The sequence below is a fragment of the Penicillium antarcticum genome (genome assembly GCF_028974205.1).
Source record: "Penicillium antarcticum strain IBT 31339 chromosome Unknown utg000003l_segment0_segment0, whole genome shotgun sequence".
NCBI classification, from domain to species: Eukaryota; Fungi; Ascomycota; class Eurotiomycetes; order Eurotiales; family Aspergillaceae; genus Penicillium; species Penicillium antarcticum.
This window is the reverse complement of record NW_026695301.1, coordinates 1,055,101-1,073,937: the sequence shown is the minus strand read 5'-3', so window position 1 is coordinate 1,073,937 and position 18,837 is coordinate 1,055,101. Positions and strand designations below refer to the sequence as shown.

At 48.3% G+C, this 18,837-nt stretch overlaps 8 protein-coding genes across 8 annotated transcripts; 3 read left to right on the top strand and 5 right to left on the bottom strand.

Annotated features, from left to right (window-relative positions):
* Nucleotides 1-71: 71 nt before the first annotated feature.
* Nucleotides 72-2,131, top strand: N7508_003111 (uncharacterized protein; the record flags this gene model as incomplete). Its single annotated transcript, XM_058461177.1, has 3 exons — nt 72-155; nt 209-373; nt 425-2,131. 3 exons carry the CDS (start codon nt 72-74, stop codon nt 2,129-2,131), a joined length of 1,956 nt encoding a protein of 651 aa, XP_058321754.1.
* Nucleotides 2,132-3,888: 1,757 nt separating this feature from the next.
* N7508_003110 (cytochrome b5 reductase family protein) lies at nt 3,889-4,903 on the bottom strand (the record flags this gene model as incomplete). The annotated part of the gene is made up of 2 exons (XM_058461176.1): nt 3,889-4,451; nt 4,645-4,903. The coding sequence occupies 2 exons, from the start codon at nt 4,901-4,903 to the stop codon at nt 3,889-3,891; spliced, it is 822 nt and encodes a 273-aa protein (XP_058321753.1).
* Nucleotides 4,904-5,849: 946 nt separating this feature from the next.
* Nucleotides 5,850-6,621, bottom strand: N7508_003109 (uncharacterized protein; the record flags this gene model as incomplete). Its single annotated transcript, XM_058461175.1, has 3 exons — nt 5,850-5,956; nt 6,022-6,280; nt 6,337-6,621. The coding sequence occupies 3 exons, from the start codon at nt 6,619-6,621 to the stop codon at nt 5,850-5,852; spliced, it is 651 nt and encodes a 216-aa protein (XP_058321752.1).
* A 1,346-nt stretch (nt 6,622-7,967) lies between these two features.
* On the bottom strand, nt 7,968-9,449 carry N7508_003108 (fungal specific transcription factor domain-containing protein; the record flags this gene model as incomplete). The annotated part of the gene is made up of 1 exon (XM_058461174.1): nt 7,968-9,449. One exon carries the CDS (start codon nt 9,447-9,449, stop codon nt 7,968-7,970), a length of 1,482 nt encoding a protein of 493 aa, XP_058321751.1.
* Nucleotides 9,450-10,469: 1,020 nt separating this feature from the next.
* Nucleotides 10,470-11,427, bottom strand: N7508_003107 (DUF2458 domain-containing protein; the record flags this gene model as incomplete). The annotated part of the gene is made up of 3 exons (XM_058461173.1): nt 10,470-10,763; nt 10,848-10,890; nt 11,036-11,427. Coding segments are annotated over 3 exons (729 nt in total), but the record flags the coding sequence as incomplete, so codon positions are not given.
* A 172-nt stretch (nt 11,428-11,599) lies between these two features.
* Nucleotides 11,600-12,699, top strand: N7508_003106 (cytochrome c oxidase assembly protein COX14; the record flags this gene model as incomplete). The annotated part of the gene is made up of 2 exons (XM_058461172.1): nt 11,600-12,101; nt 12,227-12,699. The coding sequence occupies 2 exons, from the start codon at nt 11,600-11,602 to the stop codon at nt 12,697-12,699; spliced, it is 975 nt and encodes a 324-aa protein (XP_058321749.1).
* A 1,005-nt stretch (nt 12,700-13,704) lies between these two features.
* Nucleotides 13,705-14,961, bottom strand: N7508_003105 (3-deoxy-7-phosphoheptulonate synthase; the record flags this gene model as incomplete). Its single annotated transcript, XM_058461171.1, has 4 exons — nt 13,705-14,366; nt 14,417-14,711; nt 14,801-14,856; nt 14,919-14,961. The coding sequence occupies 4 exons, from the start codon at nt 14,959-14,961 to the stop codon at nt 13,705-13,707; spliced, it is 1,056 nt and encodes a 351-aa protein (XP_058321748.1).
* Nucleotides 14,962-17,266: 2,305 nt separating this feature from the next.
* On the top strand, nt 17,267-18,270 carry N7508_003104 (uncharacterized protein; the record flags this gene model as incomplete). Its single annotated transcript, XM_058461170.1, has 2 exons — nt 17,267-17,437; nt 17,527-18,270. The coding sequence occupies 2 exons, from the start codon at nt 17,267-17,269 to the stop codon at nt 18,268-18,270; spliced, it is 915 nt and encodes a 304-aa protein (XP_058321747.1).
* Nucleotides 18,271-18,837: the final 567 nt, after the last annotated feature.

Genomic DNA, 18,837 nt, shown 5'->3' with positions numbered 1-18,837 from the left:
TTCATTCTTGCTTTTCTCCGTCTCATCGCTTTATGGGAGATCTTCCTTCCTATCCATTCCTTCAGTTCAATATGCTTTGGGGTGCGCTATTACTCCTGTTCTCGAGTAATGTCGTTGCCGCGCGCCACGATGCGGACTTGATGTCCTTTGTGACGGTAGGGCTGAATATTGCCCTTTCTGACCGTGTTTCATCCTGACGTCTGTATAGCTCCCCGAGGTCCGGGCCTTGAAATGGGAGATCACTTACTATGACCGCGAGCGCATGGCCCCGGGCTACATTTTCGTCGCGCCCTACGGTCAGATCTCCCCGGAACATCCCACGCAAAAGTACCAGCAATACCAAGTCGGTCCCTATATTTATGATGACACTGGCGTATGTCTTGGCCCCCAATCTCAGTCAACATGCAACTGATGTCTCGCACAGGTCTTGATCTGGGCTGGATCGCCCTTGTACGACAATCAGAATACCTTCGATTTCAAGCCAGTCCACAACATCGATGATGACCCGCACCTGTCATTCATTGTGGGGTGGGAGTTCGACAATTCGAAGAAGGGCCATGGTGCTATCGTGAACAACAAGTATGAGGTGGAGAAGGAGGTCCAGGTCATCAATGAGCTTCATGACTTCAATATGCACGAGTTCAACATTCTGGATGGTGGAAAGACTGCCCTGGCCTGTACATACCGCAACCAGGTGGTCAACATGGCTGATTTCGGTCGCCCTACGGAAGAAAGTTGGGTGGTAACTGGTGGATTTGTTGAGTTGGATGTTGCGACTAGCGAAGTCCTCGTCGAGTGGGACTCGTACGACAAAATTGCCCTGCACGAGTCGAACATGTTCAATGCGTGGGATAACCCCGCCGGAAAGCCCGGTTGGGATTATGTTCATATCAACGCAGTCGACAAGAACGCAGCTGGTGACTATCTGATCTCTTTGCGTTTCACCAACACTATCTACTTGATTTCTGGCCAGGATGGAAACATCGTCTGGCGTCTGGGTGGATTGGAGAGCAATTTCGATCAGGACTTTACCTTCTCTAAGCAGCACGATGTCAAGTTTGTCTCATCAAACGGCACCCACCACGTTATCTCAGTCCTGAACAACGCCTCCGACGAACGGGGTCAAGACGAGAATGTCTCGGCCGCTTTGATTATCGAGCTAGACACCACCGTCGTTCCTATGACTGCTAGAGTGATCCGCCGTATCAACCGCCCAGACAGCGGTCTCACCCGACTCCGTGGCAGCGTGCGTGTTCTTCCCAACGAGAACATCTTCGTCGGATGGAGTGAGCGTGGCTACTCTAGCGAGCACGCCTCAAACGGTGATCTCCTAATGACAGCCCGATTCGCTTCCGACCGATACTCGACCTACCGCGCCTTCAAGGGAGAGTTCACCGGCCGCCCATCTGCCCCGCCCGACCTGGTCGCATCCGTCTACGGAACCGACGACGAGGACACTACTACTCTACTCTATGTCAGCTGGAACGGTGCAACCGACGTCGTCAAATGGAACTTCTATGCGCAGGCTTATGACCGCGGCGAGCCCGTGTTCATCGGCTCCGTCAACAAGACCGATTTCGAATCGATGTTCATCGCCGACGGCTACATGGACTGGGTTTCTGCTCAGGCTATTGACGCCGATGGAAATGTCATGCACACATCCAAAACGATGCGCACCGATATCCCCACCAACTGGAAGAGCGCTGGCTGGGAAGGAAACACCGGTCCTAGTCCCGACGACCCATCCATTATCGCCGCAGCCAACAAGGACCTAGGCTCCTCTGACAGCACCTCCAACAATAACAGTGACAGCAAAATTGTCAGCGGCGACGAATCAGCCGACCTAATCAACGACGGCACCTCAACCGGCTCATCCGGCACCGCTAGCAAGAGCACCTCCCAATACGCCGACGCAAAGGAAGTTGCCAAAGCAGTCTACACAGCCTATGACGTCATCCGCGGCGTTGGCAGCGTCCTAGTCTTCATTCTGGTATCTCTAATACTAGGAGGCGTAGGCTACGCCATCTGGTGCGCCATCCGCGCCCGCCGCTCACGCTCTTACCAGCACGTCCCCTCGGAGGAGGGTCTTCCCACAGAAGAGATCCACCTTACCTCTAACCGCCGCGATTAAAACGTTCCGCTATTTCGTTTCCATCCTGCATGATTCGCATTGCATATTGTACCTGATTTCTGCGTATACATCTGCATCTATATCTGCATGTATCGTTTTGACCACCTTTCATTTTGCGATAGGGTTGCAATTGCAATTTGGACATGGATTTACCATATACCACGTCTTTGGCCTGAGACTGAGAGAAGAAAGAAGGAAGAAAGAAAACTGAAATTTTGAAGAGTGAAGAAAAGAGAGGATTGCTGAGTCCACTGGTATATACCAACCAGGTCATGATCGTTCTATGCATATCATACCCCCCCCCCCTCCCATTTTGGCGTTTTTTTTTTTTTTTTTTCAATTCTTGTTATTATCATATTACATTGCCAGGCTGTGCTTGTGTGCGATGCTTGTTACTTTCCCCTTTTCTTTTCCGCTTCTATCTTTTTTGATTATTGCTTGTTGGTTTTTCACTGGGAACTCGAACCAACCTACACCCTGTTCTGTTCCCATTTCTTGTGTAATATTATTTTATCCAGGCATCCGGATCTTTTGGGCTTATTCCGTTTACTTTACGGAATCTATGTCTGTATATGGTGTGAATATATTTACTATCCTACCCTACCTTCTTTACCCTTTTCGTCTGAACCTGATACAAATTAAACTCCGGCTCAAGGTTACAGTACATTGAAATTGGGCGCGACCGGGACTGATTTTTGAGACTTTGTTTCGTCTTCCTTCACGGTTCCATGCTTGTAGATCTGTGGATAGACGTGACGCACAAGGTATTGATTCTCGCTCGCTGTTCTGGATCCACTACCTTTTCAAGCTCTGTGCTTTAGTTGACACGGCGGTTCGGTCTGGTGCTTAGTGTAGCTTGGCTTGTGATCTGGTACCTGCAGAGTGACTGGACGTATACTGTATCTTGCATGGGTTTTGGGACTGGCTCTAGGCTAGAACCCTGGAACGTGGCACTTATACAGGCCAACCTTTATTTTTGTGTCTATTCCCTTCTTATTGTACGGGTTACAGTGTCCTCTTCCACTCCCCATCGGACCATTTCCATTTCTCCTATCTGATCTTTCGTGTACCCATACCGCTCACTACAGCATATGATCATCACACTTCTCGTTTCGGGGCGGGGCCACTGGAGACTGCGTAGCAGATTTGTGGAGACATGATAGGAGCTAAGCATCAGGCAAATTGTGTTGATCGACAGGGATTGCTGTCCTTCGAGGAAAGGTTGATTGGGTTGTTTATGTGCAGGTGTATTTGGTGTAATATCAAATAGAAAATTGCATAAATAGAATTGCATATATGCAAGAGTACGTACGTGGCTCCAACTGACGACGGACTAGTTCTAACGGAAGGCCGCGTCATTATTTCTGGAGCGGATTCCGAGTGATCCTTGCTTGCTTTTGGCTTGGTGGTTTGTTGGAAGCTTAGGGAATAAGTAAGCTAGATCGGTTATTTGTTTCTTCCAGTTTATGCTAAACCACGTGGGTTCTGTTGGAGAAGGGTTAGAGCACTGACCGATTCCGGCTAAACTGTTATGCCAAATGCCCGAGGTAATCATCTAGTTCATTCTAGGAATTTACTGTCTATTTATAATACTCAAGCTTTCGTGATGCATCATCGTAGCACATGGTTATTGCTCTGACCTGCCATATCATGACCTATGAATTCTAGATAAGAACCAATGTACCGCAAATCAAAACAAATAGCCCATATAAAACCAAACACCCCTGATATAAATTGTCTAAACAAAGAGCAAAGAATCAAAATTTACAAACTTGATCCTTCCTAAACCCAATCCTCGCCAAAATCCCTCCCTTCTCCCAAGACCCAACCAAAGCCTCTTCCATAGCATGAGGCCCACAAACAAAGACCCTAGCGTCCCCATCAGCAGTAACAACGCCCCTCAGAAGCTCCTCGGTAATATAACCTCTTCTAACCTCCCCATTTCCATCCTCACTCCCACCATGTCCAGTAGGACGACTAACAGTATAAAAATAATCAAACCGATCCGGGAACCGAGTCTTGAACCCCTGCAGTTCCTCCTTAAGAAGTAAATCCTGTTCGGTATTAACACCAAACACGAGCTTGATCTTCGTTTTGTCCTCTGGATTATTCAGAATACCCTGCACTAGTTGGTAGATAGGTGTTATACCCGCTCCGCCAGCTATAGCATAAATCTGGGGATATTTGTTCGATGTCCAGGATTCGCCTTTGATGGCTGCGGCGAATGTGAGGGTATCGCCTGGGACGAGGGAGTGGAGGTGGTTACTTGCTTTGCCGTTTGGGTATCTCTTGACCATGAGTACGAGGCTGCCTGGTTGGTCTGGTGCTTTTGTGAGTTTTTACACTTGTATCTCAAAATGGAGTTGGCTGAGATGTACCTAGATCGCTGATAGGTGTGTACAGACGTAGTACGGGGAGCTATCGTCCTTCGGGGCGTGTGATTGTGAAAAGGGCCGCTAAAGTGTGTTAGAAGGTACAAGTTGACAGCAGATTTCTTATTTGGGCGTTCATACATGTCAGCGTCAATCCGCTTTTGGCAATCTGGTCTGCAAACTCGAACACCAGCCGTTTCGTGTTGTGGTTCACATCCTTTGCACTTTGCAGGCGTAGTGTAGTAACTCCAAAGCCAGGGAACACTTTCGGTGGCTCATTTGACTCTGCATGGCCGGTTGATAATATAAAAGACCGAGTGCAGTAGGCCCCTAAGCCGAGTACAATACAAGCCGAGGCGGACTTTGTTAGGAACCACGGAAGAATGCGAGTGTTAGACATGATTTTGAAAAACATGAGACCTACTACATAGAATAAAGCAGGTGAATGACTATTTTGATCCGTTTATAAGTGCAAATCAATCAAATTCTCAAGCTCAGAACTATATAGGCGCAAAACCCGCCGAGCGCCGAGGGTCCAAAATCCGAGGGAACCCACCAACCACAGGCTAAGACCAGCTCGGAGTATGGCAATCCGACCGCCGACATTCCGGGGACTGCAGAGCCTCTTAGAGAATTGTATGATTCTCGGATTTTGACAGGTTCCGATAGATCGGGCCGGGTTTAGCAATCTAGGTAGGCTTTTGACGATTGTCACTCAAGATCATACGTTGACTGTTAATCATCGTTGGGAGTACATTTACCTCACGATAGATCAATCTTTCTATCACGGGTATCTTCATCAGTTTACAAAAGATGTCATTGCTATCTGCGAAAGGCATCCAGAAGAGCCCATCGGACAAGATTCAGACTGCTCCAACTTAATCCTCGTTTTATAGGTGAACTTCTTTAGAGAAATCATCGACGAAACTTGAGACACATCGAACCGTCCGTGAAAACATGGGTATCATATCCGTCCAGGTCAACAAGCTTCGAATGCTGTTTTCTTAATCATACAATAAAACATTTACACGTCCTACCCTTCATAGTATCAAAAGTTTGCTTCTAACAGGAAACAGAGTCTACTATTTCTAGCTATCAGTCCCATATTATGTTACTCTTGGATAGGGTTTGGAATAATCGTAAAAAGGGTCATTATCTCGTTAAGGGTATACCAGCAAAATCGCTTTCGCCGAAACCGGTTGAAGTTGAAAATAATCCAACAGACATGCTTCCTGCTCATGACAAAGAAAAAAAAAAGGAAAGGGATGAGAAGAAGGAAAAAGAGATGACTCCCCCAATAGGCCCCTGCCGTGCGCCGTTAAACACCCATAAGGACATGATTAAAGTCATTCTTTCTGTGGAACAGCATGAGCCTGGGGCACGAAGCTCGCCTTGCCCGTCTTCTCATTGTAGATGTTGTACCCGTAGTCAGCAGCATTGGGAGGTGTGTACACTGAAGAATCATTGATTAGCAATGAACCCAAGAAAAGTCTTGAAAATCCGGAGTGCAAAACTCACAATGAAGAGAAACAGCGACTTGGTCACTACTCGGGTTATAAACCCGATGCAAGCCAATATCATCAGAGATATAAGCGACATCGTTCATCGTATGCCTCGAATCAGACTTGATTTCCAGAGGACCGGGGTAATCTGCACCCTGGTCAGGAATATCATAGACAGTTTCTTGCAGTGTCCCAGCTAAGATCTTCATGATGCAATGAGCATTGGCATGGTCGTGAATTGGGGAGCCTTTCCCGGGGTTCCAGACGAGAAGGAGCTGAATGGTTGATTAGTTTCTCATGGCGACTGGATACGATCGGGGACATCACTCACGATATTTGCCTTTTGGTTAATATTTTCAATTGCATTGCGGGTGTAGGCTTTGCTGCGGTCGTTGTAGAAGTATCGAGCCCAGTCGTTCGGGTCTGAGATATACTTCTTTGCCAGGGAGATTAGGTATTCGTTATCCACGTCTGCCGAGGATATGCCGCCACTTTCTCCGAGATGGGCTTTAATATCATGTACGAGATCTTCGAGGTTATATTGTGGCGTGTAGTGCTTGTAACCCGGTGATAGACCAGTGCTTAAGGGTAGTGTGGGAATGACAGCGGATGACATTGTGATGGTTGGTGGTTGACGGATGATAGATCACAGATGAAGAGTGAAGCTAAGTACTTTAATTAGGAAGTGTGAACAGGTACAAGAGAAGTTATAAAGAGAAGCTGTGGCCGAGATATGTTATCTCTGAGATCATGTTGCACATTCTCGCATTCCCCTGAATGCCCGTTTCAATCGCCGATTCATCCACTACCTTGCATTTCAGGGCCGCGGACCCATTTAAGTCTTGGCCAACGGTTCTCGAAGGCCTTACCGTTGTTTCGGCAGACGACACTTGATTTGTTTATTTCTCCAAGGGCAGGGGTTGGCGTCTAGCGGTGGGGTTGAAGCTATGCATCCCCATGTTTATGTTTACCGTGGCGCTTGGCATGTTTCTTTTGGCCATACTTTGGCCGTTCTCTGTAGTTTGAACTTCACAGGGAGCAAGTATAGCTGTAGATTGGTATTAAGGATTCACAGTCAGAAGAGAGTAGCAAGATTGGACCAAGCCATATCAGAATCAAAGCGGTCTTAACGTACGGACCAATAACGCCATAAAGAAAATGACAACGCCATAATTGTACAGGCTGCAGTCGAATCTCGTACTAGCATTGTACGAATGATTTGCATCAGATAAGCTGGCAATGCTATAAAAACCATTCAACAAGGGCTCAGCTGAGGCCTAAGCATAATGTCTACATCTCTCCGGTCAAGCTTGAACGGCAAACTATGCGGTAGACAACATGTGCTAATCAGATCAAACCTACGCTGATCAACCCCGGTTACACCCGGGTATTTAGTAAATTCAAACTAAAGACCAAATGGAGAAATACTCGGTGACAACGCCTCCACGTCTTTAAGTGGCCTAAACTATCTCACAAAGTAGAACATACATGAGTGTTGTAGATTACTGGAATTGGATACATCCAATCAGAGCCCCGACGATACAAAACTGCTTCACCGCAATAAGAGCACCTAGCTAGACAAAATGATCTACGTGTCTAGACAATGCAGAGTAGCGCCCTAATGTCGTAGGACAGAACATGCGTGTGCGCGTGAGGTTCCGACCAAGTCGCCGAGTGGAGAACTTTATCTAAACACTGACGGATAAGCACCAATTATAATCGACACGGTCGGCGACTCAGATTATTTCTTCGGGGACTGAACAGGTCTGCAAATCGGAGTTTGTGTTAGAAATGGAGGCCCCTGCTATTACGTATTGCTAGCATTTATTCCGAGTTCCACTATGGACCGCGTCTGCATGGCTCCGCAGTCAGTTAAGGTATACTTTATTTGTGAGGTAACTGATATAGATAGATCATATTAAGTACAGAAACACTATCTAGTTCCGCTCCCGGGTATAACTGCTAGTTGATATCAAAGTCCGGGATAGCACTGAAGAATGAAGCATTGTAACAGGTCGGATCGATGAATGTTGAAGTGAACTCTGGTGGTGTGAATTCTTGTCCGAATGTCATGGCAGCGGCTGGATTTGTGCTCGAGCTTGGTCTTTCAGGTACATTCGGTGTTGAGACTGCCGGTGTGAATCGGTGCAGAGGCTCGGCATTCCATTTTGCCATGGAATCGGAGAGTATGTCTGATGCAGATGATCGGAGGCCGTGGTATACGGACTCGGCTAGTTTCCAGGTTCGTTGGGTACTTTTGAGACACCCTAAGATGAGGGTGACTCGATTGCAGTGATGATCGAAACACTCCTCGGAATGGCTGGTCGAGGTGGCTAGTTGGATAAGTCCACAGAGGGCCAAGGCGGGAATGATAAAAGGTGTGTGTTTTGGAACATTTGGACACACAGAAATGGAGTCGGAGATTCGTCTTGAGGCCTCAGTGGCTTTGATGCTGTGAACTAAGCGGGTAAATGTTGATGAAAGTTGACCCGAAGGACCGGGCCAGAATCGCTCATCGGGCTGGGTTTGTGATAGTACAGATGGAAGGTCACTGCGTGGGAGGTGTAGGAGCATGGCTGCGTATGCTATTGTCAAGTGTGCTTGAAACATCATTTCATCGACGTTACCATAAGAATCAAGAATGTCAAGCTTCTTTGGCGGAAGGTGGTTGATCCAGCTCACCAGCGCATTTTCGATAGCTTGAAGATGATCGCGGTGACAATCTCGTAGTCGATTGAGAACAAGAACCCGGCATAGGATAGTCGTGGCCTCAATGCGATAGCTAAACGACGAAAAGACCGGGTCTTCTGCAGCAAGAATCCTCCGCTTGAACTCGATCATCATTCTTGGCTTCGTAACCTCACTTCCACTATTATATGCAGACTCTTCGCAAGGTAGGCCCACCTCCAGCGAGACAGTGCTACATCGAAGTGTAGTAGTCTTCAAAGAGACTGCCATGAAGATATCGGTAACATAAAGTTCCCACCATGTCCTTCTCATGCTCTCTGCTTCGATGGATCTTTCCGAATTTGCCGATGAAGCAAATGACCATCTGTTCATGCCAAGATTCAAAGCAATGTCAATGGCACTAGAAAAAGCTTCTTGTGCTTCTTGCCATTCATCCCGAGCATAGAGAGCGATAGAATAGATCAGCCAAGCCTGGACCATACAAGGCGATCGATCAGGGTTGGCTTTCAACTCGGCAATGACCTGATCCTTGTGTTGTTGGCTGGGAATAGAGGCAACATAGTGAGAGCCCACAAAGTTCACTGCCATTTGCAGGAAATGAGGGTAGTTCCGATCATTGTACAAGGAGCTGGGCACCAAGACTGGATGGGCGACATGGAAATTCTCATAGTACAATCGCGGTAGTCGTTCATCGTAAAGCGGAGGCTTGCTTATAACTTCAACCTGATCTTGCACTGGAGAATCCCCCGTAATCATAACAGGCCATGGAGCTGGTTCGGTAGAGATATTTAGCCCCGTCTGCCTGCCTGCCTGTGGTGTGTTCTCTGGTGTGACCTGCAAAGGGGTGATTGGCACAACAGAGACAGAAGGCTGATATCTGGCCTAATTGAACGTTAAAACAAATATGCCAAGGATCACCGACGACACTGACATTGGCTTGATTTTGCGAAATTGAAGGACGTTGATATGGCGTTTCATTTCGGAGTTTCTTGCGTCCGCCTCTGCGAGACGGTAGATATTGGCAGAGCAACCCATTCTGTACGCATCGCGAGCACGATGGTTTGCCAGCGTCACATTTTAGATGCTGCTTTCTGCACTCGGTACAAGCAAGAGAGGCAAGACCACTTATCTTCGCTCTCGTTGTCATGGTGAAGATGATGCAGGGTGAAGCCGTCAAAGCCCGGGTGGATCGGCGTTTGCCGCCGGGCGGTCACCCGAGTCATATTACATCACCTTTCTATGAAATAGTAACCTAAAGTTGATTCAAATTTCATATTACAATTACGTTCGATTTCTAAGAACGTGAAATGAGTATTCCGATCAGTGTGATACGTGGATGTCGCTGACCAGCCAAGCAACCCAGAAACGACCTAAGGCACTTTTGAGATAGAAGAAGCATTAATACATTAACACAGGGCATAGATACACTGGTAGGTGGTTTGACAGTATGCCATGCAGGAGGGTATGGGTATCTCCTAGAATCGCAGGGTTGGAATCAATAAATTGGTATTCCAGGGTCGTAATTCGTATCGTGGCATTGGTCGTAGTCTCGAAAGAAGATAAGATATCACATCATCAAGCAGATTTTTCCATTGGTGTTCAATGTAGGCAAGCACATCAGAGCGTCGAACATAACTCCCGAATCCTCGTACTTGGACTCAGATGGCTCAAATGTAGAGCACGAGAAGTCTTGGGGGTCTTTGTTGCATTTGAGGCTCACTGGTTCAAGTACAGTCATCGCAGTGGCCGGGCACTTTTGACGCACAGCCGATGTTATCACTCCTTGCATAGATCTTCTAGCAGCTCTAACATGCGCTGTTGCAACCCCTCAAGGTCGGACTTTGTGATCTGCGACGGGCCTCCGGTAGAATCAGATTCCTGGGTTTTGGCGGCACCCGAATCAGGAGTTCCTGTCCCAGTCGAAGAATCCTGAATCAGATTTGGATGGATCTTAAAAAAAGGTATCCCAAGACCACGTAGTTCGGACATCAGGGCGTCGCTCATCTGGGAAGCAGCTCTATGAACCTTTGCATCGTAGGCTGCTATTTCGGCGGCAAATTCTTGCTCGGCCTGATCTATTAGTTAGCACATGAATGAAAGGGTGGTTCAAAGGTAACTTGAGAAAGAGCTTGGCAAATGGAACTAAGGACGTACTGTTTCTGCTTCTTTTGTAGCCACCGGGGCACCGATCGACCGACTGTTCAATATTAGTAATTGATTGAACGTGAATGGCTGGAAACAATAGACAGAAGTGAACTAATACAAGACTAAAACAAAATGGAAAGGTCGAGTAACTAAGATCGAAAGAAGCTGACAGAAAATTAGGAAAGGAAAATACTCACAGAACTGCGTCTAACTCTTTCTGTTTCTCAGGCCGTCCTCGCTGCTGCCTGATCAATGCATCGCGAGCATTGAACCATTGGCGTTCATGGTGATGTTGACTTCGGATCATTCCGCGGATACGGTGTTGAAGCTCTTCATTCTGGCCCACGGTGCGCATGACATGTCGAAGTGCAGCAGACCAAGTTATGATATTGGATGGATCAGCAAGGCCATTTGAAGGCCGCGGAGGCCGCGGTTGCGGCTGGCGTGGCTTTTCTGGGCGGTGCAATGGAGCAGGGGTAGATGGTTGATGAGGCTGTGGTGTACCTTGGGGAGCTAGACTTGACAAAGTACGTAGGACCGAGTTGAGGTCGGCAGGATTGTATAGATTATCCGCCATGTTGTATGGTGCCACTTGTTGAGAGTTGAGGATAGGAAGAGATGGGAACCGGAGTAAAGGTATTTATAAATGAGAGTGAGCTTGCAGAAAGCAAGCAGCAATCAAGCAAGCTATATGCTCATTGATATATCAAACATTTGTCGACGCAGAATGCTCGAAGGAGGTCAGTCGATAAGGCTGTTGAATGTCTTGGCGCATCTCCCGTGCTGAAAATTTACCTCCAACCTGCAAATCCCCGGTTTTTGCCAACGCCCAGAAGCCCACCCCCACAAACACATCAATTGCATCTGGCCAAGTCGTCAGAGGCTCTATTTTGCAATCCATTCGACGATCTACAGGCCTCCCACCGAACCCCGGGAAACGCGCAACGATGTCCCGATCCGCCGCCGACGCAACGCGGTTCACGGCCACAGGGCCCTACGCCAACTCCAAGACCGGCGGTTTCCAGACCGCAGATATCGGCAAGAACAACAAGTTCAACGCCAAGTCGCAATCACCACAACATACCGGCCCCGATGGGAAACCGGAGACACCCAAGGAGAAGGTGGACCGACTCCGCGCGCAGGCCCGGGCTGCGAAGAGGGCTCAGGCTCTCGGAACTGGTGCGGATCGGTGGATTGAATCTGGTCGAAGGTTTGCCAACAAGGCTCACAAGGGCATGGTCTACACATTGATTGCCGCGTCGGGTAGGTTTCCTGTTCTCGTGAAGGTGTTCCGTTGAAGCCTTTATAGCATCAGCCCATACCCGAGATGACAACCAACAACATCTATTAATATCCGGCCTTATACTAATAATTATTGATCCGATTAGGTGTCTGCGGTGTCCTTACAGTCTATTCTATGGTCTCACTTACAATGTATAACCGCCGCCAACGCACCCTCTGGATCGAACGAGAAATGGAGACTCTCAACCAAGCCCAGCTCGCCGTCGCCAACGGCAGCGCAACCGAGGAGCAGCAGGAACTCGTGAAGAAGGAGAGCATTGGCGAGATTGTGAAGCAGAAGCGCGCGGAGGAGAAGGCACAGAAGCCCTGGGCCAAGGCCAAGCGCTTCCTCTTCGAGAAGCTGAACATGGAGGATTCCGGCGCTGTCCCAGCTGCCGCATCGACCGAGCAGCCGCAGAGCAGTGCCACAGAGGCGGTCCAGGCCAAACAGGCCATCGCTGCTACCGCCGCAAAGACCGGTGCTCCCTTGCCCGGCCAGTTGGACGTAATGGCCGAGAACGCGGAGGAAGCCGCAAAGGCCAAGACAAAGGGCTGGACTAGCTGGTTGACAGGGCGATAGATGGGAAAAACCATCAGCCTTGCAGTAACCAAAACGAAAGGACGGAGAACAGACTGGATGGGTGGATAGACATGGCCCGTCCTCGGATGCAGATCTGATCTGGTCTGACCTCACCACCACTTGACGAACATGCTTCCACACCAGATCCATCGGTTCTCATTCTCTCTCATCCTCACTCCTCGCCATTTGCAACAATCTTTTCTATTGCATGGCAAGTCGCAGACTTATCTCGCGGCCTGCTTCCATCTTCCCAGGGGGTTTACGGCGTTCTGTTTCCTTTCCCAGCTTCTCTTCTGGAATGTGTTCCTAGTCAGTATGACTTCCCCTAATACTCTGAAAGGAGTGTAAGGGTGGGCCTCAATGTATATCGTGTACAGTACATAGATCTGCTCCTATCTGTTCTCATTTCTACTCCAATCTCCAGATTCAATACACGCAGTACGTAACTTTCTATAACGTCAACATCGTCTATACATCATACAGGTAAGTTAGAACTATGTAACATAATAAATTACTACAAACCGTCACCGAAATAATCTCTTTTGACTCAGACTCGCACTAATTCATAGATGGGACCAACGCGCCGGAAGAGCGCTTTCCCCTGGCCCATGCACATAGTGGAGTAGGAAAAAACCGTTCTTATAGAGTGTTGGCCCTGGACATTTAACAGTTTACTTTTCCGCTGTTTTTTACCTTTCCTTACTTTCTTACATCTTACTATGGCTAAAGCCATTCTCCCTTTACTTGTACTGACGAAAATTTAACAGAAACAAAAACCCTCATATTCTGACTGGGGCACCAAAGACTCGTTCACACATGATCACAGCACATGGCAGGAGAAAAAAATTACAAAGGAAACCGCTGAAACCCTGAGAAAAACAATAGGCACCGAACCGAGGCATACATTTTATTTACCAGGCCCGTCTCACCAATGCAACGACGGACCGTGGAACCCCAGACAAGCAATTAGTCCAAAGGGGGAGGGAACGACATGAAATGAGCTGCTTATTGCGAGCCGTTGGCACCAGCTTTACGGGCGGCACGACGGGCACGAACGCCATCGGCCAGATCCTCCAGAACATCGACTGTCATCTCCCAGTTGATGCAGGCATCAGTGATGCTGACACCGCGGTGGAGAGCGGCAGGTCCCTCGGGGGGAACCTTCTGGTTACCCTCGTAGATGTTGGACTCAATCATGACACCGATGATACCGGACTCGCCCTCGCGGAGCTGGTCGGAAACATCCTTGGCGACGAGGGGCTGGTTGAGGTGATTCTTGCTGGAGTTGCCGTGGGAGCAGTCGACCATGAGGACCTCACGCTGCTTCTTGGAGCGGAGGGCTTCGCGGGCGAGCTTGATGCTGGCCCGGTCATAGTTGGTACCCCTGTTGCCGCCGCGCAGGATCACGAAGCCGTGCTCGTTGCCCGAGGTCTTGGTGATGGCGGCCAGACCTTGCTTGGTCACACCGAGGAAGCGGTGGGGGTGCGAGGCGGCGCCGATGGCGTCGACGGCTACGGTCAGGTTGCCGTCTGTGCCGTTCTTGTAGCCGATGGGGAAGGACAGACCGGAGGCCAGCTCGCGGTGCAGCTGGGACTCGGTTGTGCGGGCGCCGATCGCGCCCAGCGAGATCAGGTCCGCCAGGTACTGGGGGAGATGGTGTCCAGCATCTCGCTGGCAATGGGGAGACCAGTGCTGGTCAGGTCGGTGTACAGCTTACGGGACACGCGGAGACCCTTGTTGATGTTGTAGGTCTCGTCGATGTCAGGGTCATTGATCAGACCCTTCCAGCCGACTGTTGTGCGGGGCTTCTCGAGGTAGGCGCGCATGATCACGCAGAGGTCCTTCTCCAATTTTGTTGAGAGTTCCTTCAGGCGGCGGGCGTACTCGAGGGCAGTATCTGGGTCGTGGATGGAGCAGGGTCCAACGACGACCAACAGACGGTCATCACGCTGCTCGATAATCTCAACTGCCTGGTTACGGCCAGAGCGCACGGCCTCGGTGGCACGGGCAGGCTATTCGAAGCAATTGTCAGTTTTGATGCGCTTCAAGAGTGCGGTCAATCGCGGAGAGCGGGGCGCAGGAAAAAAAAAAAAAAACTCACGGCGGGGATCTCAGTCTGCAGGAATTGAGGCGACAGCAAAGGGTCGTATCCGAGGACTAACAGAATTGATGAGTATAGTGAACTTGGAGACAACTTAGATGAGATAGTGTCCACATACCACGGGTGTCCTCGTTGACTTCTGTGGTGTTGATGAGAGGCATTGTGCGTGCTTCAAAACTGGCAAATCTGGGGTATTTCGTCAGTACAACTGAGCGGGAAGCAAAGGTATTTGAATGCAAGAATTGTGACTCACAAATGACTGGGGCCGAGGATGAGAGAAGAAAAGAGAAGGGAACAAAAAATAAGAAACAAAAGTGGGCCAAGATTCGCGGTTTGACGATCGACCTATTTGTAGCCCCCTGCAGCAACTAAATATATTTGCTGTTCTAGTGATTCTCTGCAGGGTTATTATCCAATAACATGTGCTTTATACCGTATCCCACTCGCTCGCTTTCCGATGGCAAATACTCCGTCCGCTGTCCCTGTAGTCAGATCTAGTCGTACAGCCAATCGGGGGACCCGAAATGACCACACATGCGTCGTATATCCATGGAGTTGACTTCACTCTACAGAAGTCTCACCAATATTGACAGTGTCCTTTTGTTCGACTAGTATGTTCTATGACTCAAATGTGGCGGGAGTACGGAATTATGCCCCTGGATCCATATATCACATCCCCTATGCAGGCGGTGACTACGTTCTAAGGCTGGTAGGTACTTAGACCCCAAGGATGTAAAATACCTACAAAGCGTTGTATAGAGATAGAGAGCTTGTGTAAAGCGTAGATCGAAGATTATGAATTAAACTACCTCTCCGTATTAGGCATGGCGTGGTTTTGTAATCGATCTCTGAGGTAAACGATTGGCGAATGGCTCTTGAAGAAAGATGACTCTTTAATATAAAACGTCTACATCTCATATAAGAATAGCTCTTATTAAATCGGTTTATACTTACAAAGATTCGCTTCTTAATTCTTATTCCAATTTGAATTCAGTGTCTATATGTAGATGAGTTATTGTATATTAGTATATAGCAGGTCTCAAGAGTATATAAGGACTCCCTCACTAGTTATCATTTATAACCTCACAGACAGGAATTTATTTGATCAGGCTCTGTCATCTCCAAAATTCTTGAAAAAAGTACGAAATTGCACAGAAGAAACATCGGTTCCATGCCATTGAAGGTCCTGTGGACTCCTCCGACGAAGAGGACGAGGGAAAACTCAGGGCTCGTTCAACTCCAGTCCTACGGTCTAGTCACCAGCCATATACACCTAAAATATCTCATTTCCAGGATGTGGTTCTATCTTCATTGGCAAGCAAAGATACTCCATCGCCATGGCTAACCACGGCTATCACCCACCCCTCGCCAACTTCTACAGCCTTCCACCCCCGTGAACCAGTCACCCAAGTTCACTGGGCCACTGTTGACTTCTACTGGCGAAGCGTACAGCAATGCCAACCGTAAATGTGACGATGATGACGACGTGGACAAGGATGTTGATATGAACACCGCCCAATCCAGCCTGACGTCTCTAGCTTCTGGTATACACCCTATTCTACATCTGTCGAGCCCAATGACTCCCCTGCTCTGTTCCAAAATACAGATGTGAGCTTTTTCAAAAAAGAAAAGGCTTCTCAAACTTCAGCCCGGTCCCCCCAAAACATGCCTCGAATCTTCATGGGATGCCGCAGTGACTACGACCTCTGCCGTACCTGGACTTCTCGTCACTAAATCCACATTATGCGTTGATATAATTTACGAGACTGCGATAATTTTTCTTTTGGCTTGCTCGTCTTTCCTTCATGTCAGCTTTCTTTTGTTTTGCTTGTTTTACTTGGTAGTGCAATGGAACAAATTTAGCACCCATTCTCTATCTGTCACTTACTCCAAACAAATCTGGATATAATTTATGGCCCAATCAGATGAGTTGGATGAAACGCGGTAAAACAATCTATAGTAGGGACGGTCTCCCTGTCAACTATGCCCACATAGGATGTCTATCTTTAGGTATTTGCTACATTCTTACGTCTAAACAATATCATTGCAAATATATACGCAAATAATATATATAGGCTGTAAGTCTCCTATGTTCATAGATAAAAAGGCAACTTGCAGCTCTTTGTTTGCCTTTCAAACATACACCAACATATCAAACATACAAAACGATGCTAGAAGGCGAACATAGTCCCAATAGCGTGTAGTTATTCGATTGCGTAGATGGAAATACCTACTTGGTATTGTCTTTTGTTGTGATAATCCCTATCTATAATGAAAAGTGACTGGTTCTTTTTCTGCCTCACTTTCATTGTTTGTTTTCATTTCCCATCGTCTTTGACGTTCTCGATCCTGACGTTTCCCTCTCTTCTCAGTTTTCATTATCTGAAGACTTTCTTGAGCCCTGCACTTCGCTTTTTCATGTTCTGACACCCGCTTCCCTCCTCGTCATCTACGTCCAAGCTCATCATGGCTCCGAACAATCCTCCTCGTCATCGGGGACAGAGAAAGAAGGTTACGAAGAAAAGCCAAGCAGCTCAGCCAGCCCAGGCCCCTCAGATCAATCAGGCTCTCGAGGCCACCCGGGCCACTCAATCTACCCCGGATCCTCAGGCCAACCAGGCTACAAATACTTCGATGGTAAATATCCTGACCTCTGATCTAAAATACCCCGCATTACTTACCCCAAACCAAGCTACGATGTTTGTCGTTCAAGCTAACCGAGCTAGACTGCCCAGGGCGATGATTGCTGGCACAGCTCCTCCGTGCACACCCACTATGCTACCACCCAGCCCAACATGCAGCCCACTGGTGATGAAAACAAAGACAAGGTGAAGCCGACAGCCCGCCGCTTCTTTGCAGAGAAGGAGTACCCACCCCGATTCAGCCTGAAAGACATCGAAGTAGAGATCGGCGCCTGGATGTGCGTTGCCTGCCCAGCATCGACCACCACATGTCCAACCTGCAAGCAGTATGCTGGCCACGAGGACTTCATCCTCCTTGCAATCCATGGAGCCTGCATTTCCGAGAACAATATCACACAATCCTCCTTTGGATTGTACTACGGCATCAGTAACATCGAGAATGTCTCGCATGTCATCACCGGCCAGGCTCATACAAAGCAGATCGCTGTGTTGACCGCTTGTCTGCGGGCCCTGCGGAACGCCACTTGCATTATGGACGAGCGAATGAAGATGGCTCGCAAGGGAAATGACCTGGTGCCTCTGCGTACCTTTATCATCAAGACCGATTCTGAGTATCTGGTTCGTGGCATCACCGAGTGGCTGCCCAAGTGGAAAGACGCTGGATGGAAGACTTGTAAGGGTGTTACTGTTGCCAATGCTGATTTGTTCAAGCTGGTGGAGGCCGGTATCACTGTATTGGAGAGAGTTGTTGAGGTCAAGTTCTGGCTTGTGCCTAAGGAGAATAACAAAGAGGCTGAGTGTCTGGCCAATTGGGCTATCATGCGCTGAGGAGATTAATATGGAATAGTTTAGGATCCAGCAATCTCGAGTAGCTCGAATATCGAGAGAATCCCGAGTATATCTTGAGAATATCGCAATGGCATCATTTTATCTAATCTTCGGCTGTTCTTTTTTCGGCTGCCGATCCGAACATCGGGAACGAGGTGACATAAGCACCCGATCTGACATTGGCCTTGAATCTTCCATTGTTCAATTTCTTGTACATTTTGTAAATGGATATAGATTTATCGAGAGTATTGCCACTTCCGAGAGCCTTGGTATCCCCAGGTAAAAAGCAAATAACCTTACAACTGGAGTGGCAAATGGGGTATAGTCCCCCACAGCGGAAGACCACTTAGCCGATCTTCAATGCCGGGCAACGGTACTCACCACCAGGCGACTTCCGACCCCGGAATTCTGCCCGGCATTTTCCTATAAGTATTTCTTGAGCTCCGGAATTCTCTCTGGAGTCAATTGCTTGTCTCTCTCCACTCTCTTTTGTACATATGTAAGAATTCGTGAGGCTCAGTATTGACATTGAGACTAACACCGCCGAGAAACACCCGAAATACTCCA